This window comes from Nymphaea colorata, chromosome 4, assembly GCF_008831285.2.
Source record: "Nymphaea colorata isolate Beijing-Zhang1983 chromosome 4, ASM883128v2, whole genome shotgun sequence".
Classification (NCBI taxonomy): domain Eukaryota; kingdom Viridiplantae; phylum Streptophyta; class Magnoliopsida; order Nymphaeales; family Nymphaeaceae; genus Nymphaea; species Nymphaea colorata.
In genome coordinates, this window is record NC_045141.1 from 14,994,293 (window position 1) to 15,014,335 (window position 20,043).

Here is a 20,043-nt window from a genome sequence, read left to right on the forward strand (position 1 = left end):
TTGGCGGCTGATCAGAGTAACCTGATCGTTGATCTCCGACGTGGTGGTTCCTAACGTTAGAGCTCATCTCACACCGTGATTCGTTAGGTGGCCCTGCCCAGATCTTATGATTTCTCCGATTGCTTTCAGTTTGGCTACCAAAAGTTTTCAACCTTCTGCGATTCTGGTGACTCCTCTCCGACCAGAACAAATAATTTACAGTGGTTGGTGGCTGACAGTGAGATTATGACCGTTAACCTCTTCTTCTTCTCTCTCTAGAGAGAGAGAAAGAGAGAGAGAAGGTTAAACCCTTCCTCCATCCAATCATCGCCACCCTAAACACACCGCCAGATTTTGAATTCTGAATGGTGCAGACCGGAGGAATTTGGATGGAAAAATCCAACATCATATATACGTATATAAGTTTGGTTGTTGGATGTTGCAGAATAGATAAATCATCCAAAACCGTCGGTAAATGCACCATAAACTGTTGCTACACCTAAAATTGTTGCTAACGTTTTGGTGCTTTTAACGACGGTTTTCCAATATTTTGTCATTAAACAACAGAAGGCAGACGGGCCACTGGCTAATTCATATATATATATATATATATATATATATATATATATATTCCGCCAGGATATTTTGTACAGTTGGGCCAAGACGATTCGTGGGTCGGGCCAAGAGGAGCAACCAAGAGCAAGGGTCGGGCCAAACTAAAAAAATTTGATTTTTCCAATGTTAAAAAAAAAAATTTCTGCACTCATCCGGGCCATAGCCTTGGCATCCCCCCTCCCTCCGCCCATATATATATATATATATATATATATATATATATATATATATATAATGTAAATGCTTACCATAATTTTTTCAATTGCATATGGCAACATGTATATGACCATGGCGATACAAACTTGACTAGAATGCAGGGTAGGTGATTTTAGCTGGTGGGACATTTAATATATGTTGCACCTTCCCCCTTCCCTCCCCAAAGAAGACAACCATCCTTGACATGTCTTTTTCATATTTGTAGCATATTTTCACATATGTTTGTTGTTTTTTATAATTTCCCAAGTCGTCGTCATGCTTATTATTATTATTATTATTATTATGAGATGTATATATACGGTCCAAGTAACGACCACATGCAGAGGGAGACTGTCAAGTCCACATAAAAAAGAAGTGGCTTTGCATATTTCAATCTGTTGCAAAGTTCTTAATGCATATGAAGAAGGCAAGTAAATAAAATTTCTCCTTGTCATAATCATTTACATGTAGAGCAAAAAGGTGAAGAGTTTCGAAAGAAAGACAGGCGCTCCATTGTAACACCAAGTTTACAATGACACAGTCTGTCAAATTTTGGCTGTCGCAGTCTTAGATTTCTTAATAGATAGAAAGACACATCTAAACTTGGAAAGTGGCCAATGTACCACGTACTCCTAAGTCAATTGTGAAATTGCATCTATAAAATACGATTGTACAAAAGATCACTAGTAGTATAGTTTTTCCCCGACCCTAAGTTGTGTGTGTGTGCGTGCGTGTGTGTATATATATGTATATATATATATATATAGGTGCATCAATCTTGGTTCCTGCTACTTTTGTCATCCAGGAGGTTCTAAGAAAAAAATCGAACCGCATAGATGTCGACTAGAATGTTCAAAGATGTAAGTTTACACCAGATCACCCAAATTCAATGTATAGAGACAGATAGAGATATTAAGCAGCTCAGTTGTTTTCCCTTTTTAGGTAACGTGCCTTTTCTGTTTTCACCTCTTAGGTTGCGTTTGACCGTCCACATATCTCAATTCCAAGAGGATCTGAAATCAACGATAGCCGAAATCTGCAGTTTTAACAAACTATAGATTTCAGCTTGAACCCCCACCCACACTTAGATTCAAACCTGTGCTATGTTATAAAAACACAACCTTAGTTTGATTCAAGGTCCACCTTCCCCACAAAATCCAACCTTAAAATCATAAATTTAACTAAAATCTTTGGTTTGTTTAAACTAAAGATCTCCCAAAAGACATTTATACAGCTTCGGATGTAAGATCTATAGCCATCAAATGAAACCTTAAGAGATGCTTCGTAGCCCTCGACCTCATTTACGACCTAGAACTACGAGCTAGATTTACTGAGAGATCGGACCCTAAGAAAAAACATCTTGGAGCAAATTATGTTGCTAAACCTGATGTTGTCGAAAAAATTAAAGGAAACCCGCATCTGGACCCTCTGAAGAGACGTCAAAAATCACAGAATCCATCACTGCCTACCAAAAACCGCCATAGACAAAAACATGGTAGCTCCTTGGTTCTTCAGTAACTCAGCCATGTTCAAGCATTAACTCTCATTAGCTGAGGTTTTAAACCCTTCCAGACTAGAATTCAATCATGGAGATAAATATGGAATTCGTTTACAAAGCCGCATTGCTGAGAACCATTCAGCAGAGAGCCCACAAAACGGGTAGCTCTTTCTGAAGGCTTACAGAAACGCACTGAATTCTGTCGTTTTTTAAATAGAGACGCTGGTTTGGGCTTGTTGGTGGCATTAGAATGACAGTGTGTCTCCTTGAATGTGTCGCCAAGCCTTATATACAAAAAAAAAAGTCTAGAAGACTTCTTCCTGCCGATTCACCAGACATCAAACATGACAATGACAGTGTTTCCAAGAATAGGGAGGCCATCTGAACGATCAGCATGCCTAGAAACGGCTCTCAGGTATTGGGAAGAAGCACCAAAGGACAGGCTCTTAAAACAAAAAAACAGAAGAAAAATGATTTGGCATCACTAAGATGAGCGATTCAATGAGGTGGAAGGGGGAGTGAGAGAGCCACTTGATCTTTTGCTGCTTCCCGTTCTCTCATGCCTGTCATCACATTAAGCCATAGTTTTCTCTCTTACCATCATCAAACATCAGAGCAGGTGGTTGAAGTGGTGGTGGTAACCAAGGCCGTAGTTTTGCAAATGGGACACAAGTTCTTGCGCACAAGCCACTGCATTATGCAGCCTGTATGAAAGTCATGCCCACACTCCAGTATCCCGAGGTCCTCCTCATCCACATATTCCTCCTATCAATAGTGGAGGAAGATGGTCCGATATGAGCAAGTGCAACAGTTTATGGCTGCAAAAGATCAAGGATGAACGTTGTTGAAGTTTACCTGACAAATACAGCATGGTTCGACTTCTGTTGCCTCGTTATTTGCTGCAGAGTCATATTTCCTCTTCTTCAAACACTTGATTATGGTCTCCTCACTCAATCCCGTACTTACATTTCCTATTCGCTCTTCTAATGCTAACAGTTCCTGAAAGTTCGGCCAGAATGCAATCGTGTGCTTAAATCTTTTACGTTCCAAAACCACTGCATTAGTTAAATTGAAGTTCCAAGCAGGGCATACCTCATATGACATGTTATCAACATCTAACCTCATGTCCCTGTGCCGATCGTGCAGATCTGCCCTACTATAAAATGCTGGCTGGTCCAGAATCAAAACATCCTACAAACATACCAAGAAATTATGGAACAACGTTCCAGATTTCCTTCAATCCAGAAAGAAACAGACTTCCCACCTAGACAATAAAAGCATGTCTGGCAGTTTAACATTACCATATATTTCTGCATACATCAGAAATTCCCAATTCTTATAGGTCACATGTGCTTAATAATAATTATTTCACTGCTTTATACTATTGAATTGCAAAAGGGGGTTAATGTAACCAACCTCAAACCTTAAACTCTCTCCACGACGAATAAGGTCCAATGCATTCTGGATCTGTTTCCAAGAACATAAGCAAACAGATCAACACCAACACTTCCCCCAGAAGTATAGCAAACTAAATAAAAGTAGATGCCTTGATGAATCAAGTGTAACAAGTGAACAGAGTAAATACACTTAGAACAAGCTAAAAGAACTAAACCATACTTTTCCAGCCACCTAGTCTACATAAGCGCAGATATATTAGATGCTGAACGTTTATAGCCAACCACGGCATCAACAGCAATAGGGTAACAAGGAGTCTAGGAATCCTCATTGCAGAATTGCATGATTGCATCAGCAGCGTCAAGTGCCAGTTATTACCACACCCGATGGTCAACCTACAGTGCCACTGTTGCAAAAGTTTGTTTCAGCTATCGCACGCATGGTTAAAGAATATGTTATTTTCCTTCAAAATAATTGGAATTGTCAGGATGCCAATCCTTACTTCCAAAACTTTTCTTTTGATATAATCATCTTCCATGCTAGCTCACAAATTTATTATTCATATGCAACCACCAGACATACCAAGGATGGAATATGGGCCTGCATTGTTGGTTGATAGCAAATGGTAACTTGTTTCAGATATTTAAGCAGATTGATTAGTTGTACAACCACACGTTAACATGCACAATTCCTGCTTCATCCCATTTCACATTTTCCAAACATTTATCAGTACTTTCTCAATTTGTAATAAACAGTATACAAACATATTTGAACCATACTGCATAAGTATTATATTATGGTAGATTTTTCTCCTACACTCCTAAACCAACTGGCAGGCTACTTTTTTTCTGTTGAGAAACATAAGAAATTAAAACCCATTCTAGGCATCAGGAAAGCAACAAATATGAAACACTGTAACAGTAAAAAGCTATCAGTCTAATGATTGATACGGTTCTTGGCTTCTTGGAAGTCTTATTCCGAAAATAGTTTTCTTCAAAGTATTGAGATAGTTTTCTCCAAAGAACCTGGGAGTTCTAAATCATGAAGGCGTAAAAAATCAAATATATAAAAGTCGTATGAAACAATAAGTACTGGTTATAAAAAAATCGCTAGAAAAGTTTTTAATATAAAACAAACATAAACATTAGGAAAAAAATCACTCTTAACATAGACACACACACTCTTCTAGATAAGTTCCTGTAAAATAACATACTAAGTTATATTCTTTCTTCTTACTCTGAATTCTTAACTGGATTTTGCAGTTATATCAGAAAGTCCTAACTCCTAAGTTCTTTTTGTTGGATAATTTTCAAAGGTACAGCTAACATGAAACCCAGGATCTTTGGAGTTCTCCTTGCATTACTCCCAAGAAAACAGTTAAAGATAGAATCACCAGCCAGTCAAGAGAATATCATTTCAGTCTAGGTATCAATAGGGAGCTAAGGTTGGCCATTTTACATGTAACAGGAAATTTCAGCTTCCACTCATGATCTACGATCAGGTTTCAAACACACACAGTGTCACACTGTGCTAGCATAAGGTCGTCCAAGCAAAGTGTTCAATGTTTAAAACTTTAAATCATTTTAATATTGATGATTTCCTTAGGAAAAAAAAAGTGAAAACATGAAGAAGTTTTCAGAAAATAGTCAAATACCGCTGGAACATATAAATTTCTCTTTTGGTGTTCCAAAGAAAACTTACTTTATTTCTTCAAGCTTTTTCCAATACATACATACATAATATATGCATATATATAGCTGGAACATATAATTTTTTTTGGTTTCGAAAGAAAACATAGTTTGTTCATTCAAGCTTTAGTGAATATACATATATATTTCACGTATATTAAAAAAAAAACATTTTCTTAAAAAATCCAAAAATTTTATATGCCATTTAACATTCATGTTGGTCGAATCAGCAAGGACATCAATTGCCTTTTATTGTTAACCAAAAGAAGTCAAGAGGATTACTTATTTACTTGCTCTACTATTGAAGAATAAATATACAGTGTATTAGGCCAATTAAGTTATTGTGCCTTCACAAGGAGCTCTCTGATGTTAAACCATCCAAATAGAGTTCCAGTAAATTGCGGTTCTATTCTCATTGACAAACTAAAGGCCAGCATAGATTGTAGCATGTGAGAAGTGCTAAAACTGAACAAGGCACAATCCATGCCATACCATACCAAACCCCAAAGTCCAGTTACTTTTAATCTAACAAGTGTCAAAATGTAAGAAATGCAGTTCAAGTTATACTCAGTATTCAGTAATGCAATAGCTTCAAAAGAAAATCACATGTACCAGTCTAAACCGCCCCTCATTTGCACCTTGCAGGTTCCTCATTGACAACGCAGCCCCAAGAACACCATCATCAGCCCTATCTAACAAGAAAGACGATCGCAGATAGTGATGTGGATGCCTCTGAATGCCAGCAGATGAAGGGAGCACAGAGTCAGCTGAAGAAGTGGTAGGAGCTGAAGCTGATGGTGGAAAGGCAGAGGACTGAGCTCCAGAATCAGAGTCTGATGATGGAACCAACGATCTCTGAACCCTTGATATCCAATGAGGAAGAGGTGGAAGGGGATTCTGGCTAGGAACCCAGCCAGCAGTTGAACGAGAAGGGGCAGAACCTGAGCCAGCTAGAGAAGTTGAAGTTGTGTTTGTATGTACATTCCCACTAGTTGAACCTGAATTAACTTGATCTTGAGTAAAACATCTTGCTGCAGGAGGTGGTGCAAAATTCAGATGCTCTGAGATGCTTCTAGACAAAGCCCTCAAGTTTGCACCCTCCCCCGAAACTGATGGCTCCTCACCAGAAATGGCAGGAGAACTTGATGAAGTACCAATTCTCAAATTAGTGCCCCCATTCCATCTCAAGGAATGTAAATTTTGATGAACACCATGGAGGTGTTGTGAACTAGAATGGTTATGGGGAGAACTGGTAGTAGCAATTATTGATCTCAAATGTGCATGCCTGCTTGATGGAAAACTTCTACCAGATGACGATGAATTAGGTGGCCAATAATAACTCCTTGAAGAACTTCCTGAGGACAACACCTGACCACGTGATGACTCTGGAGCATCTGTTGGGTTCAGTCTCATACGTACGCTTCTTTGAGAGCTTTCAGCACCACTTCGGATGCACAAATAAGGACAATCTGCAACAGATCCACTGGTGCCAGTACAAAGTGCTGGGTTCAACTCTCCTTCAATAGAATTAACATTTGAAGAATGCGGTGGACGCATAGAGCCATTTGGAGTTTCATTCTGCTCAGAAGGAGGAACGTGCTGAATGTTTTCCCCACCTTGCAGAAGGGAACTGTCTTCACCCAGTGATGATTGACCAGCTTCGCATTCCAACCTCTTCCTTTTGCTGAATAAATGACTTCGATCCGTTGAACAACCTGACCTGCTATTGTTATTATCTCCTATGTTCCCAACAGTACCCGATGAGCTCCCACCAGGATCAGCAGAATTTCCAGTAAATATTGGCCTGGCTACAGAGGAAGATGCTGTACACTCGTGAGATCTAGAACCACCTATAAGTGGTTGCAGATCAGAGCCTATAAGGCCAGTGTCACGGCCAGAAATGTGAGATGATGGACTGAGATTCGAGCAACGATGGTCTAATGGCCCATTTGGAAGAGAATTATGCAGGCCTATCGTAACACTTTCCAGAGAATGTACATTACCCTGTTCCACTTGTCTCTCTAATAATGATGGACTAATTAAAGCATGTTCAGCTAATGGTAAATCCCAGCCATCATCCATTTTAACATCATGGCCAGCATGATCAAGGGTCGGCTGTCTGGTACTAGAGCCAACTAAATCCCAACGATTTAACTGGCTCCTGCTGTGACCTACAGCATCTATATGTGCCATATTGCCACGATCACTAGAAGGTAACAGATAATCATGTAAATTTTGTGAACTACCTGAATTTGTCATATTACTCCAACAAATTTCTTGCCCATCCCTTGAGTTCGAACCATTTTCTAAGTCAAATGCTTCAAGAAATGCATTAACCGTACTTCTTTGACCTTGCATTGAAATTACACAACTTAAACTGGATTGCACTATCTAACAGTACTCCCACCTACTCTGCAGAAGGTCACAAGAAAGCACCAAAAGCATTAAAGAAAATCACTAATCATTCTCTTCCAAAAAGAATTATTGAAAAACTTAGAAAGAGAGCATAACAAAAAAAGAAAAACGTACAAGAAAAAGATTAAAGGCACTCATGAGTTGCACAAGAAAACATAGCCATAATAGAATCTTACGCAAATCACAGACAGAAATAATTGGCATGGAGGAGCTAAGGTAGCTTACTGACACTCTTAACACATACTACTGATATAAAAGATATAAAGCAAAGGAGAATCCAATATGCAAACTCACAACTTGGATGGGTAGACCAGAGATGAAAGACTACATTCTTAGAAGCACCTCAAGTTCACTAAAATTGAAACAGCAAGCAGGAGCTGGACAGAAGCAGCTACAGAAAGGCCAGTAGCTATTTTGTGTGAAAAGGCATCTAGAGATCGCAAATTTAAATGCTTACAGGGTGCAAAACATGACATTCCCATGGAATGCCAGTTGAAGCTAAAAATGCTTATTGGACATGATATTTTCTAAGTTTCTACGTTGCAACCTTCACCGCATACCAAAGCTCTGCTGTTTATGCAAATGACAACTGACAAGTTGCTCAGGAATGTTAAGAAGCTCCAAGCTAGAGGAAACTGCATGTTTTAGTTAGCAGTTTGACATCTAAATTTACTATGCTAGAACTTTAATATCATAAGTGACCAATCTGTGGTTACTTAACTCCATCATATAAACCATGTTGAAATTAAAGCAAAAAAGTGATAAATTGCAAAATATTGAAACAGAAAAAGATGTGATTATTGTGAAACGTTTTGGCAATCAAGTGACAAAATGCGCCCATCCATAGGACAATACAACAGACTTCTCATGATGTTTTACATTTGTAAAGCTCCACAGATGCAAGTACCATGGTTTCAAATCAAACATTCGCAATATAGACACATGTATTTCGACATCTAAAACAGTCACAAGGAAACCACATTTCCTAATCAAGTCAGGCACAAAATTCAAAAGGCTGAACTTTACAATAGAAAATGTAAGAAATAAATCCTAAGAGAAAAATGAGAACGAAGATACAAGAGCGTCAACATATATGAGGCTAGGGCCTGTATAAAAGGCAGCCCGATAAGCAAGAAAATGAAGGTGGAAAGAGAAGCAGGAATCTATGTTAGCTGATGCCTATGCACCACAGAGGTTTTTCTGGAACATAACATGCTAGATGCCAAACACTCCATAACTCAAGTTCACAATTTCAGAAGAAAAAGTAGGTCCACTGTCTTTCCACACATGAGATTGAACCCAAAATTCACATGCACCCAGCAGCTACTGGCAACGTTAAATGTCTGATTAATTCCCAATATGAGGAAAAGAAGAATCCCATACCAGCACAATCGCCAATAACATTTCTTATCGTTCACAAGCATGCACCCAAAAGCAGAATTTTCCTTAAACCAGAGATATATAAAAAAAGATCGACGAAACATGGAATACTGACAAACAAAAATGATTCCCAGCTACGGATCAGCGTTTAATCGAACAAAGACGAAGCAAATCAATACAATTAAAACAACCTCCACATATAACCCCAAATGGAAGATCAGAAATTAGGTTGTCCACCTAAAACCAGATAAAACAGAAGAAACGAGCAACGATTGTCCCAACAAGGACAATACCCATCAGGCAACGGAATGAATGACGAACAAAGCCACACTTTTCCCCAATCTCACAAAAACAGAAGAAGATAGACAACGCATACATAATGAAGACCCAAACCCATTCAATTATTTCCCCAACAGTAAAACAGAGGGAAGGGGAACGAGGGCACCGTGAAGCCAGAAATCCAGGAAAGGAGAAGACAGAGGGCTGTGGTGAATAGATTCACAGGCATACCGGGGAGAACCATAAATAATTGGCAGAAAGGAGGACGGTGCGAATCAGTCATCCAAACGATTCACAAGTACACCTGTTCATCGGAAGCCCCCTTCTTCCTGTCCATCGGAGGCCCGGTCTCTTCCCGTCTTACGGAGGAGTTTTCCGGCGAGAACGGGTTATCCCCCACAGGGAGCGGCGAAAGGAGAGAGAGAGCGAGAGCGAGAGCGAGAGCGAGAGAGGAAGGGATGGAGAAATCAATACCATTAACAATAATAATATAGGAAAAAAATAAAATTTTCATGCTCTCAAGGCGACTGACACATCCGTCCCCGTCAGGCACTTACGAACTGTTTACTTAATAATTTTAAATTGGTTTTGAAAATTAAATTTCACCCAAAAGATTCACAGTTTTCTTCTAACAAAAACAAGATATTTCACCTTTAAAATTGAGAAATTCCCTATAAAATTAATTGTTTTTAAACGATGGAATTTAAAGCTATTTTAACGGCATAACCGTTGTAATATCTTAACCACGGTTAAAGAACCAAATTCACAGATAGATCACAAAGAAAAACACTGTTATCGTTATTATTGATAATACCAAGAATAAGAATTACTATAATTAGAGTTATCATTGAATTATTATGGACCCCGTTGTTGTTGTTTGTTTTATTGTAATTTCTTTTTCCCGATAAAAGGAAAATGAGTGGAAAAGGGAAGAACAGTGGAGGGCCATTGATTCATTATGGCTCCTTGACTACGCCAACTTTCCTTCTCCTGTCAAATTTGGATTTACTCACCTTTCTTTCTTTCTTTCTGTTCTAAACCAGGGAAATTTCCTTATTTCAAAGTAGGAAATATGCTCTCACTGGTGAAGAAATTTCCGGAAAATCTCATACTGGAAATGTCTTGGGGTGTGTTTGGATGCATGCCCAAAAAGGTGTTTTTGGAGCCCAAACCCTGTTTTGCCTACAAAATGTCTTTTTCTGCTGAGCTTTTCTATGTATAGAAAAGGAGCAGATTTTTTTGATATGATTATTCTCTTCAAGTTATCCACTCCAAACCAATTTTTGTCTGGTGCATCCAAACCTATAAACATATTTTTTACAAAATCAGGTTTTTGAAAAATTCATTTTCTCTCTCTCTCTCTCTCTTAGATATATATATATATATATATATATATATACACACTAAGGTTTGCGGATTTGAGGTCTGACCTCCCATGTAGCTGAATTGCTGCTGAATCCAATGTTTACTTCAATGGTGGATTTTGGGCAGCATGGATTTGAGATCCTTTCGGATTTATATGATATGAGAAGGGAAGATGGAAAAAAGGGAAAAAAAATTTCATGGGAAAGAGGTTTCTCAGCGAAATCTGTGACTCGTTGGAAATCATATGAAAAAGTTGTAACTTTTGGTCTACCTCTGCGTTTTGTAACTCTTTCTTTCTCAGAAAAATGCATTTTACAGACAAGGACTGGACTTAGGAGGAAGGATTTCGTGAAAGAAAAAGGATTTCCATGGAAAATGATTTTCTTAGGAAAAGTTCTGCTATGCTAACACGGCGACAGTAATCAAATGGAAAAAGACGACGGCCTTACTGCAACTTTTCTAAGAAAAGGCGGCTAAATTGTATGAAAGCGAAAAAGAATGGGCCAGGAATTTTCCGATGAGAAATCATTGGTTTTAGAAAAATTTTCACGGCCACATGCTCCTTTTATATGATCTGACAACAAAGCTTTCACTTTATTTTCCCTACCATTTACTCATATGCCTCGAAGATGCAGCAATTTACACATTCCATTGAATTTTTTAGGGTTTTGGGTGATCAATTCCTCCTCACGCAGGGGAACATTTAATTATACAAATTCTCACATTTTTTAAAAAATTTTACTATTATTTTTTAATTTGATCACACGTGGTCTTTTTAAAAAATTCTTAGGCATTTTCAAGCCTCACTTTGTTCTAATCTTTAGCAGATGTAGGCATGGGTATCGTATAGGCAATTGCCTACACAGACCCACAATTTTTGTTTTCAATATTAATATTTCAAAAAAAATTTATTCACTTATATATTGGTACCCATTAAAATTTTATAACTAGTGTCATTTAACCAAAAATTTTGAGGAAATTCATTTTAGTAAAACAACACAAGAAATCCCCAAGATTTATAAATATAACAAAAGTATGAAGTTGTCAACCATGGATTTGTCAAATAGAATAAGGTAGAGATGGGATTATCAATTACTTGTACATCATATCCCAACTTTTAGAAAAGAAAAAAACTTTTCAGTTTCACATTCTTATAAAAAGCATCTGACCTCTCAAAAGTAATTATCTTGTTCAATTTATATGATGGTTAACACAACTTGCTTGGTGGCTTGTACCATTGTTCTGCTTTGCGGAAAGCTGATCTTTTCCACTTGGGAAAATTTGACTAAAAAAACCAACAAAAGCTTCATCCTATACACTTCCTCTTTAAGTTGAAGGAAGTTGTCCTAATTTAATTTTATCGGATGTGTTCAAAGAATCTAAGAGTTCAATTTCTCATATCAATATTTTGATATTTTCGGCTGATTCATAAAAGAAAGGAAAAAATAATTTTTAATTTCGAATATAAAAATACTTTAAAGTTACTATAATGAGCAAAAACTCATAGGGGTGTGCCTACAAGAATGTCGATATGGTTTAGAAAGATGATAAGGCAACTACACAATATATATGACGTTGCTTTAACAGCAGCAATCTTTTTTTTTTTCTTTTTTTTGTGAACAAAGTAACTAATTTGCCAGATCAAGCTTTTGTAAATAAAACTTAGAGTCTAAATACAATCTAGATGGTCTTTCCGATCATATCTAGAGAGTAGAATACATATGCAACTCATCGTTAGCAGGCACCCCCAAACAAACACACACACACACACATATATATATATATATTAGTGACTAGTTTTTTCTGAGTCACCCAACCATTTAATCAGGAGAGTGAGATGAACACAACTGCTTGTATGTAAGTAGGTTTTTTACGGCATAAACCAACAAAGAATTTTTTTTTTTTAATTAAAAGTCATGTTTTGACCTTTTCTTAGATAAAAATCATGTCCTTCTAAACTCTCATTTTTGATGTATTGTGAACCGTTAACTATTTATCTTCTAATCTTTTTTTTCCATGCTCAAATACAGTGATTCAAAAATTTTCAGTTTGTTAGATTAACCATATACATCATATCTACAAAAGTTGAAGCATAAAAATTTCCACAACTAAATCAACTAACATATCATATCTACAGTGGTGGATCCATTGGAAAAAACATTTACAGCTTCAGAAAAGGTGCCGGGGGTTTCACGAGGGTTATATCAGTGTCCAACCATGATGAAGACACTTCCTTGATAAGCACAAAGAAAATGCTCCTTTTGCAAAGCACCAATGAGCTTGAGAGGATGCAAAATGCTGCCGACTTGCTACCCTTTACCATACATCACTATAATCATTATTGATGCATTTAATGGGCAGATGATTCCTTGGCAGTTGGCCCGCAAGATCAAGTGGCACAAATTTAGGAACAAATATGAAATAAAAGTGAAACTAATCAAAGGTTGAAATAGTGTGTATACATATATAGAAAAATTAAATGATGACTCTAGTTATCAGAGTCACCAAGCTCACTCATGAGTGTCCTTTGATCCATTGTGGTGGATGATTGAGAGAAAATGAAGGAGAGAAATGTGATGGACATTTTTCATATGTGTGTATCTATGTTTGAATTTGTAATTACAGAAAATGTGCCCCTAGCAAAGAAAATGAGAACATTAACTATAAGGTAGTGAAAGATTGCATGAACTAAGACTACCTTGCTTGAGACTTGGACTCTCTTTTGGCATATTCTGGTAAGAATGTTTAACCTCATATTGTTTCACCAATCCAAGAAGGGAAAAGAGATGGACCAAATGCCTGATTGATTCTTCTATCGTCTGGACTGTAGGGTTCATTAACTGATATATCTATGTCTCATTCAGATTCATCTTTTGCTCTACCTATCAGCAGCTCCTTTCGTTGTAAGGACAAGGAATCCTCCAAGGGCTAGACCTCTTAGTGGCTAGTGAACGTTAGCATATATTTTGCGCTTTACATCAGCATCGCCAAAATCATGCCACAGAGGTTCTTCTTCATGGAGGGCTATTACATTCTTCATGTCAAGGACCATAGACTAGTACATGGAAAACTTGTGTATCTCATTAGATTTCCTGAATGCAAACAAACTTTGCTCGCATTGATTTTCTTCTCATTTCAATGATTCTCAAAAGTTTTCCAGTCTTGTGCAAATGAACCTACCACACCTAGTAGAAATTTATAGCTATCACCATCATTAAAGCACTGTAATATCCTAGAAAGTCGATAAACCCAACCAAACACTCATTAGGGTACTCAATTAAGTTTATCATTCAAAGTCTCCAATCAAATCTAATGTTTCAGTTAAAATTCACAAGTTTTCAGGTTCACATAAACACAAGTTATAGCAAACAATCAGCGTTAGGTCCAGCTCAAATCAGAAAAGAGGAAAATAACCAGACACTTCCTAATAGGGAGCCAACAACTGTGAAGTACACAGTTGCCTATTTGTAAACAAGCAAACAACCAAAAATGATTTTAGAAGTATATTAAAAGAAAAAAAGAAAAAACCAATGTGGTGCAAGCAGAGGAACTCGGAACAATTGGAATATCAGAAGATCACCGTCAAGCAAATAAGAGTAATTAATTTCATAATTTCTAAATATAGTTAAACAACTGCATGTGTGCATGCCTATGAGAAAAGAGAGAGAGAGAGAGCTATTACAATAAAAACCAATGATTCTGTCACAGATTAAAAATCTGTGCCGGATATCGAAGTTTCCGACCTTCCACGGTAACTGCTGATGTTTCTACTGATATGTCAATGCTCCGGTGTCGTACAGCTCGGGCAATGCTGATACGCAATATGATTTTTGCAGCAAGATTTGCATCTGTGCCAATGTCAGATGCAGATGAAGTATAAGCTGGTTCCGAGTACATGGGAATTGGTTCCCTGAAAGTGAGGAGGGTCTGATACCAGTGAGTCTTTGGCGTATAAGGTGATGTGGATAGAGTAGTGGGCATCTCCTTGCAGAATCTGCTAGTAAAACCAGTCTCAAACCACAGAACAAGCCCATAACACACAACACTTTTTGATGGCGTCGCCTTATCATGTAAGGACTCAGCATCATAGCAGTTCCCCGGTTGACCTGCTCTGGGTCTTAATTCAACATTCGCAGTGAAATCCATTTCCTCAAGCTTCATGGTCACCAGATCAAATTCCTGTCATCAGGAACGAGGCATCAAACCCGTCAACCTTTAAAACTGTCCATTTTAGGAGCTCAAACAAGAAAAAACAAAAGTTGCTCCAGAAAAGAAAATCATATGATATGACCCAGCCCCAGTAAGAGCCTCAGCTTCATCCCACCTGCTATGAACCTGGAGAAGGTCGCACTGAGACCTAAGCTTACAATTGGCTTCATCAATACACCGATATGCAATTCTAAACTCTCCTTCACATTTGAGTGATCGGCTTTATAGCAAAATACTACCTCAGATTGAAGCCTAGGTGATGCATTCCTGCTGTTTATGAAGAGACTTATAAGTAAAAGTCAGACTTACATGAAGGACCACTGAGTCAGTCACCAAATCTTGGCTCTTCACAATGTCGATGATAGGAGTCCGCGAAGCATCCTCTGCATCCACTTTGCCTATGCATGACATATTGAAACCACACACATTTTCCCAGAAAGGGATACTCGTGCCCCCTCTTCCAAAGCCAGCTACAAACTGAAAGAAAAATAGTAAAAAAACTAAAAGAAAGACTTTGATTAAGGAAAGTATAAAATGACATGAGAACACACTATGGTTGCAGTGTCAGGCAGAATTGCACCACCAGGCTTCAGCCACTTATCACGTGCAAAAAGAACTGAACTAAGCATTGATTCATACATCAGGCAATATCCCATCCATTCGCTCACTAAGACATCAATGCTGTTATGTGGCACTTGAACAAACTGGTCAAGATCTTCAACCATGCTGCAGACCACCTTTATGACTCCAGAAGATTTTCCAGGATCTTGGTCCTCAGTATCCACCCTTAACATGCCATTGTCTTTCACAATCTACATTTATCTAACAAAAATGTCATAGGCGTTAAAATCCACATGCCACCAACCAGGGAGGAAGGGAGGGAGGGAGCACCTGACGAGCCATTTTAGAAATATGTTCACTTGCTTCAACAGCTAGTACAAATGAAGCTCCTGCTTGAGCTGCAAACAGACTGCACGAAGAAAAGACCATCAATTATACAAAGCCAACCACATATAATATTCTGTTGAAACTCAATGTCAATATTATAAAACTTTAAACTACATTGCAGGTGCCAACAGTATAAGTTTATAATCCAGTCAGATATAACCTATTGCAAAAGTGGGAGAAGGAATTATAGAAAAGCTGATACCAAGAACAGGCAGATTGGTGCATGATAAAAAATTCTTAGAATAAAATGAACGTAACAGGTCCCGTGGACTTCAAACAAGAGGACGAACCCTTCTAAGTAGTGGGAAAGTCCCTCAGGAATGGAGGAATGTACTACTTTTTGATATTTTGTGTAGATGGCCTGAACGCCTTACATCATCCCTATCAGAAGCATTTGAAATACCTTCCCTTAAATTACCAAAATGTTTATTGCTGCATTAGTCAATTTCTATGTTTAAATAGCCCTTTCTCATGTTGCAAAAACTATTCATTTTTTACAAATAGCCATCCATTATCCAACATCATTCACTACCTCCATCAAAGAACCAGTACCAAGGTTGACACGAGACATGAAAACGTATGTAAAAGATAGATTAAGTGAAGGTTGTAAAATTTCTGAAACACTTTTTCACAAACCTAACAATGTAGATGAGTTCATCATGGTCCATAGTCCATGTAAAAGGACTTTGCTCACGTTTTTTATTTAAAAAAAAAAATGTTTGGAGCTAGAACATTTGTGAAATTTGTTGGCTGTTGGTCTCCAGATCTTGAACCTATATATGTATCATACTTGAGCAAACTAAGTGTTGATTCTTACAAAATCAATCATGTAGATAACATATATAGTTATCCTTGCTAAAGAGTGGAAATGTTATACATATTAGTTGCCATACCTTTGTAGTCACAATTCAGTTAGCAACCTTATGTGTTCCCATTTTTTGTGTCTTTCCCATCAACCTGCCCATGTTTGACCTTATTTAATGTTTTGGTATGAAAGTTGACTTTGGGACCTTGAATTTCAGCTTTTACGCAGGATTTCCAACTGACACACAAATTAACGGCTTGAATGCTCCAAATTTTATCCACTGGTAGAAACTTGTCAAAGAATTTTGATCTACTAGTTGACCATGGTGTTCTAAATGGCGCTGAAGACATGTACAAATTATATTGGATTGGAAAAACTTTGATTGTGGTGTCTCAATTAGAATGCACATAAAATCAACAGCAAACGATTATTACCCTATATAAAAGAGCTGGTAATGATGAGATAACACCATGCAGAAAGGCGGATTCTTCTTTGTTCAGCACATTTAATACAAAAAATGGCTTCTCTTTAATTCTCTTTTAGATAGGGGTCCAAATCAAATATCTAGCAGCTGATGTCTATTCAAGCATGATACTCATGAACAGTCCCTATATAGCAGCAGAACACAAACCTGAGTATCCCAGTTCCACAACCAATATCCATAACAGTTGCCTGATGAAAGAGAGATGGATTACATGAAATTGCTCCTTGATATGCATCCATTCTGACCTGCAGCATCACATTTAGAATGCAATTTCAAACTAGGACAGAAAGAAATGATAAAAATTTGTAATCAATTAACTACACAACTACAAGGACTACAATTGCAGTAATGGATAGTGCAACTCTTTCAAGATCCACAAGTAAACAATCTATATATGTAACATGTAAGATAATTCCTCAAGCCACAGAATAGAACGTGATAACATGTACTAAGCCTTAATAAAACTAAAATAACACAGAGGTTGGATGCTGTTTACCTTATCACCGAGCATCTCTCTGTGAATGCCAAAAGAACCATATGATCCAAAATAATTCTCATTCACAGATCTAATCTTCCTTGCAGCAACATTTGCAGAAGACACTCTCAGGTTCTTAGACCTTGGTTTCTCTGTAACGTTAGTACAAGCTGAGAAAGCACCATCACCTACTGCAACATCCAAATGATTTGCCAAGCATGAGGATCCATCCCTGGCAGCAGAATCTTCCATAGCATCTTTAGTGTCACAGCTGATATCAACTTGGACTAAATTTGATGCATAATCATCACCATTAATGGAACACTTAGCAAGAGCTTCAATATTTGCAATCTCTCTAATCAATTCCTCACGGTCAACATCCAATTGGCTATCATCCTCGGAGACATCATCTTCAGCAAAACTGTGCAATAGTGCATCTTCTTTCATGAAAGGTTGTAGATATTTGTCAGCCTGCCAAGGGAAACCTCCACCTTTCACAAAGGTGTTTGCCTCGTGTAAATGCTTTTGGAGGGATTCCTTGGATGTTAATGCCACACCACAGGCCCAGCATTTATTTTCTGCTACCTAGAAAGGAGCATAGAACAACATCACTGTTATCTACGGGAAAAAGGGTAACATGGAACAGAGAAAGTGCAAAATCAAGATACTAATTTCAGCTGCACTAGAAATGTAAATCTGCTCTAACTTTTCCATTCTGCATTGCGCTTGCTATTATTCATTAATTCTCTTCCTAGAAGGTCAAAGTCTCAAGAAAAATGTCTCTATTAAATAAAAGTGTAACAGCTGTAAAGTACCAAGTTCATTTTGACAGAGATATGATGTTCCAAAGATTAGACTACCAGCGACACAGTAAAACCTCTTCATTCATGTGCCAAAAGAACAGGTTAAGATTATAAGTTGCGGACCTGTGAACGCACATAATTGATGAGCTTAAATGCTTCATAAAAACTCAAGTCCAAAGACCTCTGGATACCAATGAAATCAAAGGCATGACTTGACGCACAATGGTCAAAGAGTGCATTGACTGAACTCCATTTGAGATCACAAAACAAACAAAGACATTCTCGTTCATCGGCATCTCCATCATCGTCCTTCCATTCGTCCCAGCCAGAATTCTGCTCTTCGTCATCATCATCGTCGTCCTCATCAAATACTGCCACTATTTCTTCAGGTTTCTCGTCTAGGAGCTTTCCGGTCATTGGGAAGTGGCGAACTCAACGATCTTTTGCACAGACCAACTCACTGGAAAGAATCAAGGAAAGGAAACTTCCTCAAAGAAAGAAAATTAACAAAATGAAAAGAGCATCAAATGCATCTCTCCCCTAACCAAAGGGAGTTCAGAAACATCAAAGTTTCAAGAGTAACATGTTCAAACACTTGACAAGCAGAATTTGACCAGAAAAATATTTCTTTATTTTCTTCCATTGTATAAAAGTAATAGTCAAGCCCGTGTTAATACATACACATAAGCAACACAAAAAATATCACCCAGAAAAAGTTTTTTGTGAAGCACCTGACGTTAACTATATAATCCTGAAGCACAGAGAACACATATAGCTATTCAAAAATGCATTTGTTGTTGTTGTTATCAAACATTCCGAATCTTTGTTATATGTAACTTGTTCAATATCAAACAGATAAAACGCAAGTGGTTGGTAGAGATCAAAGAACAGAACACGATTCTCTTCTCCGTAAGCATCTCCTAAGGTTTCAGTAATAAGCATGTTGAGCAAGGGACTAAAAGCACATTACGGGAGACATATATATAAAGAACACTCAATCGTCTGAGCGCCTACACCGCTTCGATTATCCATTTATATATCAAACCAACTAAAATTAGAGATACCTTGGCCAAATCCTCTTTCTGAGACCCTAATATCAATTCTATAATCTCTACTTGGTTCCCTCCACTGTCGAGAAGGCTTTCGCTCTTGCACTGTTGTTTAACTGCTTGTTCTTGCTCGCCAGGAGATTCGCCCGAACAAGGAAAAGGATCGAAAGATGGAAAAGTCGAGAAGAGCAAAGAGAGGAGTCCCCAGTTCTCCGGCCAGTGTAGGCCTCTCCCCGGCTGTCTGGCGGCGGGTTGAGTGAGATAGACAGGCACAGCCAATTGCGAGGGAAAAGTGAGGTTACGAGGGTTCGTTTGAGGCTTCGTCCGTCGTTTGTATATATACCCGTCTACGGAAATTACAAATTAAGTGGAAAATTTATTAATATTTACTGTAAACTCCTTTCATCTTTAGTTATAGTGCATTGCTAGACCCGTCGAACGAGCTGAACGAAGCCAGCTTT

At 37.9% G+C, this 20,043-nt stretch overlaps 2 protein-coding genes across 3 annotated transcripts; both read right to left on the reverse strand.

Annotated features, from left to right (window-relative positions):
* Positions 1 to 2,296: 2,296 nt before the first annotated feature.
* Positions 2,297 to 9,919, reverse strand: LOC116252730 (E3 ubiquitin-protein ligase MBR2-like). 2 transcript variants are annotated; one of them, XM_031627208.2, is made up of 6 exons: positions 9,676 to 9,919; positions 5,983 to 7,777; positions 3,704 to 3,754; positions 3,380 to 3,478; positions 3,143 to 3,286; positions 2,297 to 3,052 (listed from the first exon to the last, which is right to left on the reverse strand). In XM_031627208.2, the coding sequence occupies exons 2-6, from the start codon at positions 7,726 to 7,728 to the stop codon at positions 2,891 to 2,893; spliced, it is 2,202 nt and encodes a 733-aa protein (XP_031483068.1). In that variant the 5' UTR covers positions 7,729 to 7,777; positions 9,676 to 9,919; the 3' UTR covers positions 2,297 to 2,890. The 2 variants fall into 2 exon arrangements, with proteins under 2 accessions (XP_031483068.1, XP_031483067.1); XM_031627207.2 differs by having other exon boundaries at positions 5,983 to 7,782; positions 9,676 to 9,918.
* A 4,472-nt stretch (positions 9,920 to 14,391) lies between these two features.
* Positions 14,392 to 19,988, reverse strand: LOC116252837 (probable protein arginine N-methyltransferase 3). The gene is made up of 8 exons (XM_031627407.2): positions 19,598 to 19,988; positions 18,657 to 18,993; positions 17,752 to 18,315; positions 17,403 to 17,500; positions 15,910 to 15,988; positions 15,570 to 15,830; positions 15,328 to 15,495; positions 14,392 to 14,988 (listed from the first exon to the last, which is right to left on the reverse strand). The coding sequence occupies exons 2-8, from the start codon at positions 18,948 to 18,950 to the stop codon at positions 14,512 to 14,514; spliced, it is 1,941 nt and encodes a 646-aa protein (XP_031483267.1). The 5' UTR covers positions 18,951 to 18,993; positions 19,598 to 19,988; the 3' UTR covers positions 14,392 to 14,511.
* Between the last annotated feature and the right edge of the window lie 55 nt (positions 19,989 to 20,043).